Genomic DNA, 16,351 nt, shown 5'->3' on the forward strand with positions numbered 1-16,351 from the left:
ACTAAAAGGCCCAATATTTGTTTTTATAAAGATTATAATAATATATATATACAAAATACTTATAATTATATATATATTATTTTTCTTTAATTTTGTGGGTGAAAAATATATATTTTTACATATATTTATAATAATATTTTTCAAAAATACATTGTTGAAAATTATAGAGAAAAAAAAAAGTTCGGGTCCCCCCATTGCTCATACATGTTGGACAGATACAATTGACATGATATATTTATTGCTCAATCATCCTGATATCAGAACTACAAACAAGAAAAATCAAATTATATTTATAAGTAATTTCTTTAGTTACTGTAAAAAGAATGAAATTATTATAAGTATATAATGAAAATCTCAATTGTTACAAAAGTTTTAAATATAACTTCAGCAATTACCAAGCAGGTGGAGCACACACCGGCAGCATTTGGACAGATGGGAATGAAATTGCTAATTTCAGGAAAAAAATAAATATATACATACAGAGTAAATGACCGTTAAATTATTTGATATTTTAAAAAAGTTACACTTTTATATGTAATTTTTTTGTGTGATAAATAGACTTAATGTGTTCAAAATGTTGCACTTTTATACCTAATTTTTTTTTCGATAAATATACTCAATATTTTTAAAATATTGTATTTTTATACCTATTTTTTATTATTTTGATAAATAATAAAAAAATGAAGAAAAATATATGTTTTTAATTATTTTTTAAATTTTAAATTATTTATTCTTTCTCAAATAACTATTTTAAATTAAACATTAATAAATGTTTGATTAAAATTGATAAAAATGATTTAAAATAACTAAAAACTTATATATTTTCATCAATTTAAAATATAAGTTTTTTTTTTTAAAAATAGTAAAGGAAAAATATAAGTTTAATTATTTTGATTAATTTTACTAACTTAATTTTTTTTTATTATTTTGAAAGTGAAAATAATTTAAAACTTACAAAATAACTAAAATCTTATATTTTCCATTTACTTTCTTATTATTTCTCAAAATAATTTTAAAAAATAGGTATAAAAATGAAACATTGTAAAAACATTAGGTATATTTACGGCCAAATTTTTTTTGGGTGTAAATAATATTTTGAAAATATTAAATATATTTACCGAAAAAAAGATTGGATATAAAAGTATAACATTTTAAAAATATTGAGTATTTTTGACACCATTATATATATAAAAGATTGTTCTAATCATTATAATTTTGTGGTTTTATACTTTTTTTTAAAGTATATGTTTTGTTCTATTAACTGTGTTTGACTTTGTGTTTTGACAAATTCATTTTTTGGCATTATGTTTTGTAAAATAGTTCAAATAAATCCCTAAACCCAATTTTGATGAAGAAAAAAAAATTAAATATGTAGCTAAACATAATGATTTTGTTTTTGTTTTGAATTGTTGGTTTTGTGAATTATTTGTAATTTTAGTTCAGAATATTTTAATCAAAATCGAGTTTAGAGATCTATTTAAACTATTTTACAAAATATGAAGTCAAAAAAGTCATTTATTAAAATACATGATCCAAATAGATAATTCGACAAAACAAATGGTTCAAAAAAATATAAATCTTAATTTTTTTTTCATTTAATACTAAGTATTTATTGAGTATGAAGATTTATTCGCAAAAGGATTGATATTGGGGACCTAAATGCCAAAATTAGAACAAATATGGATTAAAAAGACAAGAAAAAAAAAGAAGTGAGGTGAGTAGAGTGAAATAGTGGGTAGTTAGTCAACAAAACATTAAAAATGTGGTCAATGGGTGTCCCAGACACGTGTCAGTGAAACACTGCTGAGGACGGCAATGGTCGGTTGTCCAGAGTAGCAAACTACTGGTTGTGCTTGTCCTATTGCCGCCGCCTATTCTAATGTATGGCTGAGAAATTGACTCGTCCTACATACACTACAAAATTATATGGGACCCATCATATCATCATAATTTGGCTCATCAAAATCATGATTAATATATACACATACATACATGAACTTTTTACTTTATTCTTTGGCCAATCTCATCCACAATCACAATATTAATTAGTATTTTCTATTTATCTTATACTGTTAAAGTTTATCATTGGGATCATTTGTTAATTTTTGATTAACGTACTTTCTATATATTATAATAATTTCTAAGCACAAGTTCCGGGAAAATTAAAATAAATTATCCTTAGTAATAATAAAGTTGTCATTTTATAGTTAATTACTACTTATTATGAGTGCACTCCATTTTGTGCTATGATTAATTATTTAATAATTACATATGAGAGTACGTAGGTATCTTTATCATGTTCTTATTTGTGAAAAAAAGATATATTATTGTTGGGATAAACTATAGCTTATTATTATTAACAAAAATATATTCGGCGAATAATTGAGTATTATTCTAATATTAGAAACTCCATTGTTATATTGCATGTTGTTCAATAAACACATGAAAACAAGCCATACGATCGAGTCTTCTTAAGTATAGTTTTAATGTGAAGAATTATTTCCTTCGACTAGTACTTTTTTTTTCTTTAAAAAAATAAAATTAAAAGAGATGTATTTATATATAAACTGGCCCACATTTCAACACCACAAACATTTCAAAATAAAATCTTATTCCACAATAAAGTATATTGTAACTTATAAAATATGACCGACCTTTAGTCCGATGTTATATACTTTTGATGTGTCGGTTTGTGACAAAATATAATATGTACAGATATATGACAAGTCTTTATTATAAATATATATATATATATATAAATATATTTGACTCTAATTCTTAAAAGTTCTAGTAGTATGTATTTGTCTCTAATTCTTTAAAATTGGAGAATATCTAACTTACAATACAGGTTTATCTACTTTTACTTAAAAAAAAATTACTAATTATTTTTATTAAGTTTTTATAATTATCATATAAATTTTGAATAAATAAATAATATTATATATAAAAAGATGACATAAACATATTAAAATAAAAATTAAACTAAAATATTATTTATAATTTTTTAAATCACAATCTATCATATTATATATTCATATTATTATTTAAATCACATTTTAATAATTAAGGAAGAAACTTATTTATTTTTGAAATAAAATAAATATTATTCTAATTTTTTTATTCAGTTACACACTTATATTATTTAATACATATGACACTTATATATAATGTATTTATTATGTATCATATATGATTGTAATAATAATATTTTATAACGCGTGGATTTATATTAATATAATTATTACATAATAATTATAGTATGTGATATTTTATAATATTTAAATTTATATTAATATAATTAATAAATATATATTTAACTTATTTTAGGAGTATATTCGTTTAATATTTAGAATATTCTGTTAAGTTAATAAAACAAACAGTTAAAATTAAGAATTTCAGTTACCTCCACAATTTTATTTTATAATTTTTTGAATATTATTATTAATTAAATATCTTATTATCTCTTCATGTAATTAAACCAGCGATTAATGATTAACAAGAAGGTATAGTATTATAAAACATGAATAATAAGAAAATTATCTTTAACTCATCACTCGTTTTATTTTTTATTCTGATAGCAGCTCAAATTCATATATATATATATATATATATATATGATAAATTTAAATATGTCAAAATAAATTATTACTAAAAACAAGTGCTCTATTAAAGTAGAAATTTACACATATATAGTGCCGACTGTCACATCGAACTTTTGGAGTACTCAATCAACCACCCTTGTCCATAAATTTCTTTATAAGACAATCCATCAAACTTAGATTTCAAGTTACGGTACTTCAAAAGTTAGGTAAAAGTAAACAAAATTTTCTAGGTCACGCACTAGCCAAAATAATTATGAAGTTATATCATGTTGTGCATTATATAGTATATATAGCAAAATATATATAAATCTGATATGCTAAAAATATTGATGGAGCGCAGATAATATTGACCATAATTTTATGGTAGTGCCTAAAAGATAATAATATTCAAACCAAAATAAATGTGAATTTTGAGATATTCATGATATGTTAATAATTTATTATGTACTATTTAGCTATGACTTCTCCTCGACTTGACAATTAAAATGAATAATGCTTTTAGATGCATGCCCGATAGAAATTTTAGCATGGTCCAAAATTTTAATTATTAAGTGGATTATCAAGAATTCAACTCTCTTAATTATTTATTGTGAAATTCACCATCAATAATTCATTGCTGTCAATAATTTATGCATTTTTAGTCTCGCGCTACAAAAAAGAATTAGCGGCTAAAAATGATGATATTACTTTCAATTTGTCAAAGTATTTTTTTATTACTAGTTTATCAGTATATTTATCAATGATCTAATATTGCATCTATTATATCAACAATAATATATTGATATAGTTTATAGTTATTTTCGATAATTTATCTAATATTTTTTTTTTTTTAAAAAGAGAGAGAATGAGTAGCTAAGCCATCAAAATGTATATTAAAATTTACAATCTTGTTAAATAATTATAATAAATATTTATTTAAATTTTATTGGAGAATATATTGGTTCCTCAGTTATAATTGAGCATTATTGCTATAGACGTAGACACAGAGATGGACAAGATGTACACAATTTTAACACGTTGCAAACTTTGATGTGTGATTGTGCTTTAAGCTTTTCGATTTTGTATTTATTGATTGAAATATTTGTGTGAAAGATGTTTTACCTTAAAAATAATCACAATTTCTATCAAAAATTTTGGCCGTGATTAAAATAATAATAAAAAAAGAACAAAGACAGAAGATAGACTAACATTAACAAAGACATCCCATTCTTGGAATGATTGCACCAGAGCAAACAAGCTACTTTTCTATAGTGCTGATTGGAGGGGTCGGTGGTGTGTCGACAATAATGCACATTTCAATATTCATTCCTACATATGGTTTGAAAAATAAACAAAATGATCGATGATGACATGACCCATTGATCACCATACCATAACCCCTAAAGAAAGGCCCACTTAATTACTCCAACCCCATCAACTACTTCTACAAATACCCCATTTCTTCACTCATTTTTAACACAACCTCAAACTCTCAAACCTAAGCTACTCAATTTATTCTCTCAACCCCTTCTTCGATATACTTCTTCTTTTCTTCTTCATTTAACTAATCACTTCTTAGTTTCATTTGGTGAAAAAGATAATCAAGTTGTGATCATGGAGGGGAAAGAAGAAGATGTTAGACTTGGAGCTAATAGGTACAGAGAGGGACAGCCTATAGGAACGGCTGCTCAGAGTCAAGACTCCAAGGACTACTCGGAGCCACCGCCTGCGCCGCTCTTCGAGCCCGGTGAGCTGTCCTCGTGGTCGTTTTACCGTGCAGGCATAGCCGAGTTCGTGGCCACATTCTTGTTCCTTTATATCACTGTTCTGACTGTTATGGGCGTAGTCAAAGCGCCAACCAAATGCACCACTGTGGGAATCCAGGGAATTGCCTGGGCCTTTGGTGGAATGATCTTTGCTCTTGTTTATTGCACTGCTGGTATTTCAGGTAAGCAAATAGATTTTAAAAAAACTCACTACTATACTTGTTTTCGGAAAATATATTATTCTATATCTATATATTTTTTTAAGTTATGTAATGTATCTTCACCAAATTTGTAACAACTATTTTCAAAAAGAGGAAATTAATAGTGCTTTTTCATACTATAACTCACCCCTTTTGTCAGAAAATGAAAACTAAACAATTTTTGTCCTCTCAGCAAACAAATAAGTGTTAGAACATAAGAGTGTTTGGAAGAGTTATTTACTTTTATTATCACATATTAGTCATAATAATTATGTAAACTTGTTGTGATATTGGGCAGGGGGTCACATTAACCCGGCGGTGACATTCGGGCTGTTCTTGGCAAGGAAGTGTTCGTTGACGAGAGCGGTGTTTTACATGATAATGCAGTGTTTGGGAGCCATATGCGGAGCCGCTGTGGTGAGGGGCTTCGAGAAGAATCAGTACGTGCCGCTCGGTGGTGGCGCCAACACCGTCGCAGCCGGATACACCAAAGGTGACGGCCTTGGTGCTGAGATTGTTGGTACCTTTGTGCTTGTCTACACTGTCTTCTCAGCTACTGATGCCAAGCGCAACGCCCGTGACTCCCATGTTCCTGTAAGCCTAATAATCTATTTAAATGTCACTTAACTTAATAGTGTGATATTATCAGGTGGATCTGATTCAATTGATTTTGAACATATATATTCAGATACTGGCACCACTACCAATTGGGTTTGCAGTGTTCCTAGTTCACTTGGCCACCATCCCTATCACAGGGACAGGTATCAACCCAGCTAGAAGTCTTGGGGCTGCCCTTATCTACAACAAAGAACATGCTTGGGATGACCATGTAAGCAAAGCAATACACTCCTCTGTTTCATTACTTTTTATGGTTTAATATCATCAAATATAATATTAGTAATGATCTTTAACATATAATTTTTTTTTGAACTGCAGTGGATATTTTGGGTAGGTCCTTTCATTGGAGCAGCACTCGCAGCTTTGTACCATCAAATAGTGATCAGAGCCCTTCCCTTCAAGTAGTGAAATATCCACCCAAAGTGGCTTTGCAAAATGATTGGGGGTCCAAATTATATATAAGTTATTTACCCACAAAATGTATGCTTTTCTTTTTTAATTTCTATTCTCTTTCTTTTGTTTTGAGTACTTCCATGTTGTTTTATCCAAATAACACTTTCTTTGTTATGGTGTACCAAACATGGTCTTGTGTGTAATTATATATAATGAGGAAGCAAATGATCAGAATGGTGCGGTGTTTCTTTATTACTCAACACACACCTCTTTTTTCCACTATATCAGTCTACTTTAATTAGTACTCCACTATAGATTATCTCATATATATATATAGATATATATTGGCGTGGTTTATCGTATAAAGTCACGTGAATATGTATTATTATTAATGCTTACAGCTGTGTGGACTTGTATATATGGTCACCTATGAATGTTCGTGCTTAAAAATTTACAAGCTTCTTTTAAAGACACCAAAAACAATGAACTTATATCCATCCAATAAGAAAAAAGAAAAAAGATGGACATAAAATAAAAGTGATCTTATTAATTTGTAGCAGAGTACTGCCAATGCCATACCAACCCAACCTATTTGAAATTTTGTCACGTGATTGTATATATATACTAGGACACGCACGTGCTATACGTGTTTTGTAGCAATAAGTGGGAAAACTGAAGAGAAAATTACATAATCCACCCCCAAAATGGAAATAAGTTTGATAATGTTTTTATGTGATTTCAGTATTTTTCCAGTTTAATATCATGTTCATGTCCACCACCGAAAGTACTAGAGTTTGTGATGTCATGTTTTAATAAAAGTACAATCGTCCGAATAGAAAGAGCCGTGGTGTGTCATCACTTTGTAATATTAGGAAATTAGTGGGAGTGGGCTGTGATGGTCTCACGTCTCACAAGATGTGTAGTCCCTTATGATTTGGACACTGTTGGGATTATTGCAAGCCCAAATATTTCAAATGCAAAAGCTAAAAAAAAATCCAATATCATATCAGGATTATTTATTTATTTATTTATTTTGCCAACCAAGAAGACAAACCAGCTAACAACAAACTCTCGAAGACTACTAGGCATATATGTAAAAAACTTAATTACTTTATTATTATAAATGCAATTAATCCAAGATTTGGATTTAATATTTCACCAAAACACACAATAATCATTTACACAATTTATTTTAGAGCACTCAATTATATATCCCTCGGTATTAGCTAGAACCAACTTGTATTAGCTAGAATATTCTAGCTTAATCCATTAGTTGTAATTTTGTAAACTAGAGAATTCTAAAGGCCTTGGGCCCATTTCAAGTTAACTCTAGGGAACTAGAATTGGTGTTGACTGTTAACATGGACATCATTCAATCAATCAATCAATCAGACTCCAGCACAAAGTTATTCAGCTTCAATTCATTTGCCATCATCAGTCCATCATGAATGTCCAAAATCTCAGCAGCTAAGGGGCTCATTGGTATCTTACCGGATCCAAATTCATGATTTTGAAAATTTAAAATCTGTGGACCCATTATAATAGTTGATTGGTTGGGTATTTTTAAAAATTAAATCCTAATCTTTATCCGAATTTTTCATTGTAAAAAAGAAAACGAACAAATCACGTTTTTTGCAGTTTGGAAAATTACTTTCCAAAACTCTAAAATTAAATCCTTTATCACATTCCCTCTTTGCTCTCCTCCTCTCCACATTTGGACTGAGCTTCCTCCTCATCAACGGTGAATGGTTGACTAACTGCACACCGACTTGTTGCCTCGCCTGCACGCCTGATCAAATCATCTTTTTCTTTGCCATTAGCCACACCCACACATGAGGTATCACTATTTATTCTAAATATATATATATATGTAAAATAAGTTTTGATTCTAACTTGTTTGGGTGGTTAGCTTCTGGGTTTAATGGAAGGGGATTTTGATTATCTCCGTGTGGTGAGTTGGCTGGGATGTTGATGCGGATGATTGTACTTGGGATTTTTTTTTTTTTTGTCCATCTCCCTGCAATAGTATGTTGCAAGAGCATCCCTTAATTAATTAGGAGATTAGCTTGAGTGCATCACTTATACTACAAATTCCATTTCAGATTAATTGTTTGTATTAAAAAAATAAAGGAAATTAAGTGGCTCCAGATCTTTAAGTGAAGATCTATACAGAATTATCTAAATGCATATTGCACTCACAAGCCTAGTTACACGTGATTATATTGTTCCTCTGTCATTAATTGTGGAAGAGAATAATAAGAGACTCTCTTCATATTTTTCTTTTTCTTTCACTTTCTACATTTGATATAATTTTGTGTATATATATATATATTTACACACATCAGGCTTGTTGGCTTTGGTCTATTAATGTGTTATAGCTAGGAAATTATATTGTAAAATGACACCATAGGAATTTAGTCTCATTGTTCTAGATAGTTTCAAAGATTTTTTGGTGCCAAGATTATTGTTTCTTCGTATCTGATTTGTAAAACATGTTTCTCTTTTCTCGAACTATGTTGGGTATGATATTTGGGGACAATCTTGTTCTATATTATTTTTGTTTTAATAAGTTATAATTTTCGTACTTTTCACGCATAGCTGCTGCCTACTTGATCCTCTCTATTATTGGATGTAATACAAATCCTATCTCATCTCCCTTTGCACCCTTCTTACCAGAAGGACATCTCTTTTGGGTATGAAGCATGGAAGGGTGTTCCATTTCTATTGTTGCTTTAGTGTTATTTTTAGTTATTTAATTCTTTTAGCCACTGGCTATAATCGTTCTCACTCAAGTGGATAATATTGATTATTTATACACTTTATATTAGTTACTGGTGCCCATTTATAGCGGTGGTTTTGTTATGTTAAGGTATTATTGCCATTATATGACTTTGATTATACCAAATTCAGGTACATGTGACATTCTATAGCTTTCATTAGGCTATTTTCAACTGCAATTGTCTTTTTATGACTATGATTATACTGCATATTTTTGTTTTCAAGAGTGGTTATCCTATATTTAGTTGCAAGAAGTCAAGAAAAACTCTAGCTTCTGGATACATCTTATGAGGTAAATGATTGATTTATCTTCTTTCTTTTTAAGTTTTATTAATTATATAAATGTTATCTTATTTTATTTCCCTATTTTGTTATCTGCTTTCCCTTGCACTGCATGGCTACTGGTTGTTAGTAGTGGTGGCACTACCTCATGTTTTGTTAGGACCTTATTGCTGTCATTTTATTGTTGAGCTTTATCTGCTCTCTTTTTTGTATATAAGAATCAGATTGTAATCTTCCAAAACCTAATTAGAAAGTGTTTTCTTCTTTTCCAGTCTCTGGTTTTTATTTTGTAACAGAAGTAATTCCCATTCTCATATTGGATGTGATGCATTAATATTTTGAGTTGTTATAATGCCCCATATAGTTGAGAATTTGCTAACTGTGGCCTCTTCGAACACACGCTGAGAAAGAAAACAAAAATTACATCATTTGCTTCAATATAGCTCAAAAGTGGATACTGCATATCATAGTGGTTGTGTAGTTGTAACGACCCAAATTTACTAATGAGTCTTAAGGGCCTTAATTAGTGTGCCGGGAGGGCATAATTGGAATATATGTGATTTAATGATTAAAAGCATGTTATATGGCTATTTGAATATTTGAGATGCATGATTATGTGTATTAGTATGCATGTAGGCCCTGATTAGGTTAGAAAGGGCATAATTGTAATTTTGGCCCGTTGAGGGCATAACTGTATATATATGTGATAATTGTTGAGACCACATTATTATGTGGATATATTTGTGATCTGTGATTCGAGACGATCCTAGTGAGCAGGTTAGCGAAAAAGTCGCGGCGGAGATTTATACCCGGCTCAGGGCGAGCCTGGGGGTATAAATGGGAATTTAGAGAATATATTGTGGTCTATTTTAATATAGAGGAATATAATTGGTGATTAATTAGGTATCAGGAAGTAAGCGGAAAATATTAGAGACACTCGAGGAATTAGCAGGAATTGGATGAAATGACCAAAATACCCCTAGGTGGATTAAAGGAGTTAGAATTAAAGGGGAGGGCATTGTGGTCATTTGGGCTTATAGAGGATAGGCATAACTAAGGCTTTATGCTTAGTGGAGTTTGTAGAAAGAAATAGAAGTCTGAAGAAAGAAAAGAAAGGAAAGAAAGAAGGGAAAGAGGAGCAGGTTATTTCCAAGGTCGGTTTAGGCATACCTCCATCAATTCTTGAGGTATTTTGGAGCAGAAACCCAGGGAAGGCCAGAGTAAGCTTGAGGCAAGAGTTCTTGGTCTGGCTTGAAGAATTGGCAAGGGTTTAGCAAGAACAAGCCATTCAGTTGAGCTAAGACTTTGAAGTTTCTTCAGTTTCTGGTTTTGGTATTGAACTAAGGTGTCTAAGCTGAATTTGGTGGGAACTCTAGGGAATTCAAGCTAGGGGTTTGAGGAGGAGTAATCCAAGGAGGTGTAGAGGCTGGCTTAAGGTTGAATCCCCATTGAAGGTATGAAATTCTAAGCTTTAAATTATGAGGTTTTGACTGTTGTGCTAAAGTTTCTGAGTTTGGGGTTCAACCATGGTGAATTTTGAGATTAGGGATGCATGTGTTTAAGTTTTATGTGGTTGGGATGCTTGGGATGAGTGGAGTATGTTAATAATATTTTTTTTTAGTTTGGTTGAGGATTGGAAAAGTTTTGGTAAGGGTTGGCTCGGGGAAATCGCAGGAAGGAAAAGTGCAGCATTGGCTGTTTGTGACTAGCGCTACAGCGCTAGCCTTTGGGCGTTGCAGTGCTAGGCCATTTGTCCTGGGGAGATTTTGGGCTCTGTTTGTAGTGCTGTAGCGCCCTCCTTTGAGCGCTATAGCGCTACCCTGTTTCCAAAAAGGGGTTCTTGAGTTATTTCCAAGGGTTTTTGCCCGGGGGTTCGATTCCACCACCCCGTTTGGTGGAATTAGAGCTTCCCGAGGGGTCGGGATTGGTCTCGAGGTTAGGTTTTGGACTTGAGGTTTGGTGATGATTTTGACCTATGGTTGTGACTAGGTGCGCGCTAGGGCTCAAGGGGGATCGTGCTCAAGGATCAAGTGAACAAAGCTAGCGAATTTAAAGGTAAGAAAACTGCACCTGGTTATATGTTTGTGATGGGACTAAGTGCTCCCGATATCTGTATAATGTCATAGATGTTATTATGCCATGGGACATGTGATAAACGGCCTAAGGGTGCCGTATACAATATTTGCGCACAGGGCGCGGCTTGGCCACTGGTAGCCAAGGACAGCTTTATATTCACTGAACTCGGTTTAAGCGGGCCAGAGTCAGTGGGATAAACAGAGGGTGCGGCCTAAGGGTGCTAACCCTAGTTATCATTTGTAAATTGGTGATTGATATGAGTTAATATGTTTAGTATGCTGAATAGTTGATTATCATGAATGCTTATATGGTTGAGAACATGCTTATGTGATATGAGATATTGGATTGTCTATTGATTGTTTATGCTTTGTTGTTGTGTTTTCTTGCTGGGCCTTGGCTCACGGGTGCTACGTGGTGCAGGTAAAGGAAAAGGCAAGTTGGACCAATCTTGAGATGGAGAGCTGCGGGGTTGAATGTACATAGTCAGCTGTTTGGTCGCCATGGCCGAGGAGTGGATCAGGACAAGGATTACTTAACTGTTTATTTTGCCTTAGTATGGCTAATACTGTATTTAAATCTCGAATCTTTTGTAAATGGTTTTAGTCCTATTATTTTTGGGATCCCGTGTAAACAGAAAGTGTTTGTTTATAAGAAATGAGACTTTTAAGACCAAAATCTTTTAACCCTAGTTCCACTATAGTTTTAGTAACACGTTTTAATTAAATGACTTGATTAGCAAGCCTAGCACTTTTATAAACACACAGTGTAACGGTCTTGGCTATCCAGGGCGTTACAGTGGTGGTCAAGAACGTGCAAAGATGCATTTATGCTATTCCAAACAAGTCTTCTTTTAATGTTGATGAATTGACTAAGCTTGAAAAGGATGATGTATGTATAGTCACTAGTTCTCAGCTTAAGTTCTTGCATTTGCATTTGAAACTTCAATGGTTTTCATTTGCAACTTAGACAACCTATGGCCATCAGTTTAGAGTTTATAATTAGGTTTAAACATATTTAAGTCTGGAGCATTGTAATTATCAATAACCATGCATCAATGAACAAACTATTCTTTTAATGGGGTTTACTTAATATGTGTGTAATATATGTATAGATACATATATATTTATATAGATATTGATCCACCAAAATTGTGTACAAGACACATCAAGTGTTTGACTTATTAAATTAAATGTTTGAAAACAAAATTGCACACTATATATTATAATATTTTAAGAAATTTTAATTAAAATAGATAAAAACTTATACAATATTTACTATTATTAAGAATTTATTAGATGTACTAATTTTATAATTTATTTTGAATTTAGTTATTTTTATAAATTAAAATTTAATATTATTCAATATTTGTTTAAAAATGTTATAAAATAGTTTTGAGATTCAACTTAACCAATTATATATTTTGATACTTTATATTTTTAGATATTCTACCAATCACAAATTCAGTTTTTTTAAATTAAAAAACAGTTTACAGAAATGAACCAATCACATTTTCATAAACATATTTTCAGTAACTGAATTCAGATTTTCATTTCAGAATCATGATTTTCAAAATTACAGTTTTCCAACCATAAACCAATCAGACCCTAAGGGACTAAGCGAAGGCAACTCTGAAGTTGGATTGAATATCAATCACCACTCCAATAAGCATTTCTAGCCACTTCCAACTTGTCAACAATGCCTGGGCCGACATTCGTCTTGATAGCACCGTTAGTAGGTCTTTGCCACCTCTGGCCTACACGAAAAACACCTCAAATTCACTGCTTTGTAGTCAGCTCTATATACTTAACATATCATGATCACTTGGCATAATCTAACCGTAGTAGAAACTATTCATTTGATGCCAGATTTACCAACAAACAACAAGAAAATACTTAAACTGATCAGTAGAGAGGTCCCGATCCCAGGGACAAAGGCAGCTTCTAAGTTCGAGGGTGCCACAATGTGAATTTTTTCAAGGGGGTCCAAATGCATAATTTTGCAAGAAAATATATACATATATATAAATATATATTAAAACCATATATAAAAAATTATGGGGCCTACCAATGTTCCTTTAGAGAGGAAGATATCAAATCCGATTAAAGGTTCTTCTTAATCAAATCATAAAGCTCGCATTTCTTCCATATTTTAGCCCCAAACTTGCATCTCTAGATAGCATGTTGGACATCTTCAAATTGTTCTTCCCATTGCACCTACAACAAGAAGAATTATTTTGGATTCCCCTGCAAAAAAAAAAAAAAAAGTGGGAGCAAAATTCTTACGAACTCTCAAGTGTTTTATGTTTGGTGGGACTTCAATTTCCATAAAAAATTTCACCAAGATTATATCTCTTTTATATATGATGATTGAGTGCTTTCTTCAAATTTTATGGCAAGTCTAAATCCAATTTTAACACTATATGCACCATTTTTAGAAAAATGCAATAAAATTTCATCTTCCAAATCATCAAAACTCAAAGGTAAGATAAGAATAGTCTTGGCATCATCAGAAAAAAATTGCTTAATGAAATCCTTTTACCAACTCCCACCCGTCTCTCTTTGTCAAATCAATTACATAAAAATTATAGTTTCTCAATTATTCAAAAACTATCGGGTCTAGTGATCAAAAGATCTTCTATGATTCTCACATTGTTCACAATCCAAACTCTCCATCTAAATTCATTCAATATCACCTCTCTCCCCCAACCAAAACAAACTTCTTCAAGCAAGATCGAGGAGCTTTAGAGTGTTTTTTAGCATCAAAATATTAGAATATGGAAAGTAACAAGCCCTCACAACCTTGCTCATAAGACTATTTGGGTTTCTAATCATTCTCCACATCTACTTGGCAGCAAGCTAGGCTTTATCAAAGACTTTGAGGTCTCTAAACTCACCTCTCTCCTTCATAAGGAAGAGGACCGGCTGTATCAATGGATTTTCATTTTCTTCCTAGAAGAACTCCAGCAAAATTTGTCTGCAAGTTTATGAAGATTATTAGGAGTTATGGTTTTTTTAACTGATTTGGGTGTTATTTTTCTGTTGGGTTTGTTAGTTTGTTATTTTTGTATCTCTTTGGCCTATTTATATTGTGCCCATTTTCATTAATAAAACAGGTTGTTTTTCTCTAAGTGTTTGGGCCTTTCTTGTAATATGGTATCAGTGCATATTCATTTTCTTGCTGCCCATTCACGTATCAACCCCTCTTCTTCTCAAAAGAAACCCTAAAGCTGTCTCAGCCACCTCCTCTCAAGAACCCCTTCCTTTCTTCAGTCAAGATCAGCTGTTGCCCTTCATGGTCCGCACGAGAGCATCCCTGTCGCGCAACTCATCGGTCTCCAGCCTCCCTCCTACGCCAATGGCTGCTGCTCCTTCTTCTCCCTCCTTTCTGGTGATGGCGTCTGCTCCTTCTCCGACCCCGACTGTGGTTGTGGCTCCTGACGTTGCCTCTTCTTCTCCCTCTCGTGAAGATCTCTGTCCACCCGTTCCTCCCTCTTCCTCTCCGGTCAACCTGCAGTGTCCTCCGCCTGTCTTCGCCCCTAGGAGTTCGCCTCCTCCTCTCGGCAGTCAAGGTGATCTCGGCAATCATGGTGGTCTCGGCATTCGTAGTGGTCTTGGCAGTCACGGTGGGCTTGGTGCTCATGGTGGTCTCGGCAGTCATGGTCCTTCCCATATGGATCATACGTACCACTTGGGAACTGGAGATAATCCCAACTTTCTGATTTCTACTCAGATTCTAACGAGTCAAGAAAATTTCCAATCATGGAAGAGAGCTGCTTCCATTTCCATTGTTGCCAAGAACAAAACTCAGTTCATAGATGGGTCTTTGCCTCAACCCCATCCTTCTAATCCTTATTTTCATGCCTGGGTTCAATGTAATAATATGGTCATGGCTTGGTTATTACAATCTGTTTCTCGTGAAATTGCAGCTAGCATTATCTTTCAAGATTCGGCCACTGCTATGTGGAATGATCTCCATGAACGGTTCAATCAAGGAAATGGCCCGCGAATATTTCAGCTTCAAACTTCGGTTCACACAATCAAACAAGGCGACTCTGATATAAATTCCTATTTTACCTGTCTCAAAGCTATTTGGGATGAGCTCAAAGAATTTCAGCCGATTGTTCCCTGTTCATGTGGCTGCAAATGTGGTGATGTTGAGAGGCTTCTTGGATATTATCACAGAGATCAAATTATGCAGTTTCTTGCTGGTCTCAATGACTCTTATTCAGCAGTAAGGGTTCAAATTCTCCTCTATGATCCTCTTCCTCCCCTGTCCAAGGTGTTCTCCATGGTGTCTCAAGAAGAGAGACAAAGAAGTCTCGGTCACACCGCTCCGTTCATTGCAGCTGCTGCGGGTTCAACCCACTCAACCAAGCCCCCTCCATCAAGATCAAAGAAACCGAGACCCATTTGCTCTCACTATCTCAAACCAGGTCACTTGGTGGACAAATGTTTCTTTCTTCATGGATTTCCTCCTGGGTATGGTGACAAGCGTCGTCCAGAGGTTGCTCTCAAATCCTCTGTTCATCAAGCTTCTGCATCTCCCGTCTCTACTTTGATTTTAGGCAAGCCGCCTATGTTGTCCTAATCCGAGCTCAGTCAACAACTTATCTCCCTTCTCAGTCAGAATCTCCAGCACACCTCGGCTGCCACTGACA

The 16,351-nt window shown here is 32.8% G+C and overlaps 1 protein-coding gene across 1 annotated transcript; it reads left to right on the plus strand.

The window, feature by feature from the left end:
- Positions 1-5,046: 5,046 nt before the first annotated feature.
- LOC133801133 (aquaporin PIP1-2-like) lies at positions 5,047-6,840 on the plus strand. Its single transcript, XM_062239284.1, has 4 exons — positions 5,047-5,529; positions 5,846-6,141; positions 6,236-6,376; positions 6,484-6,840. The coding sequence occupies exons 1-4, from the start codon at positions 5,196-5,198 to the stop codon at positions 6,568-6,570; spliced, it is 858 nt and encodes a 285-aa protein (XP_062095268.1). The 5' UTR covers positions 5,047-5,195; the 3' UTR covers positions 6,571-6,840.
- Positions 6,841-16,351: the final 9,511 nt, after the last annotated feature.

The sequence above is a fragment of the Humulus lupulus genome, chromosome 9, assembly GCF_963169125.1.
Source record: "Humulus lupulus chromosome 9, drHumLupu1.1, whole genome shotgun sequence".
In the NCBI taxonomy this organism is placed as follows: domain Eukaryota; kingdom Viridiplantae; phylum Streptophyta; class Magnoliopsida; order Rosales; family Cannabaceae; genus Humulus; species Humulus lupulus.

Bases quoted from the DNA above. Each gene is read 5' to 3' on its own strand.
- LOC133801133 (XM_062239284.1), top strand. From the start codon at position 5,196: ATGGAGGGGAAAGAAGAAGATGTTAGACTTGGAGCTAATAGGTACAGA. The intron at 6,142-6,235 runs GTAAGCCTAATA...ATATATATTCAG, and splicing joins CCCGTGACTCCCATGTTCCT to ATACTGGCACCACTACCAAT. The intron at 6,377-6,483 runs GTAAGCAAAGCA...TTTGAACTGCAG, and splicing joins AACATGCTTGGGATGACCAT to TGGATATTTTGGGTAGGTCC.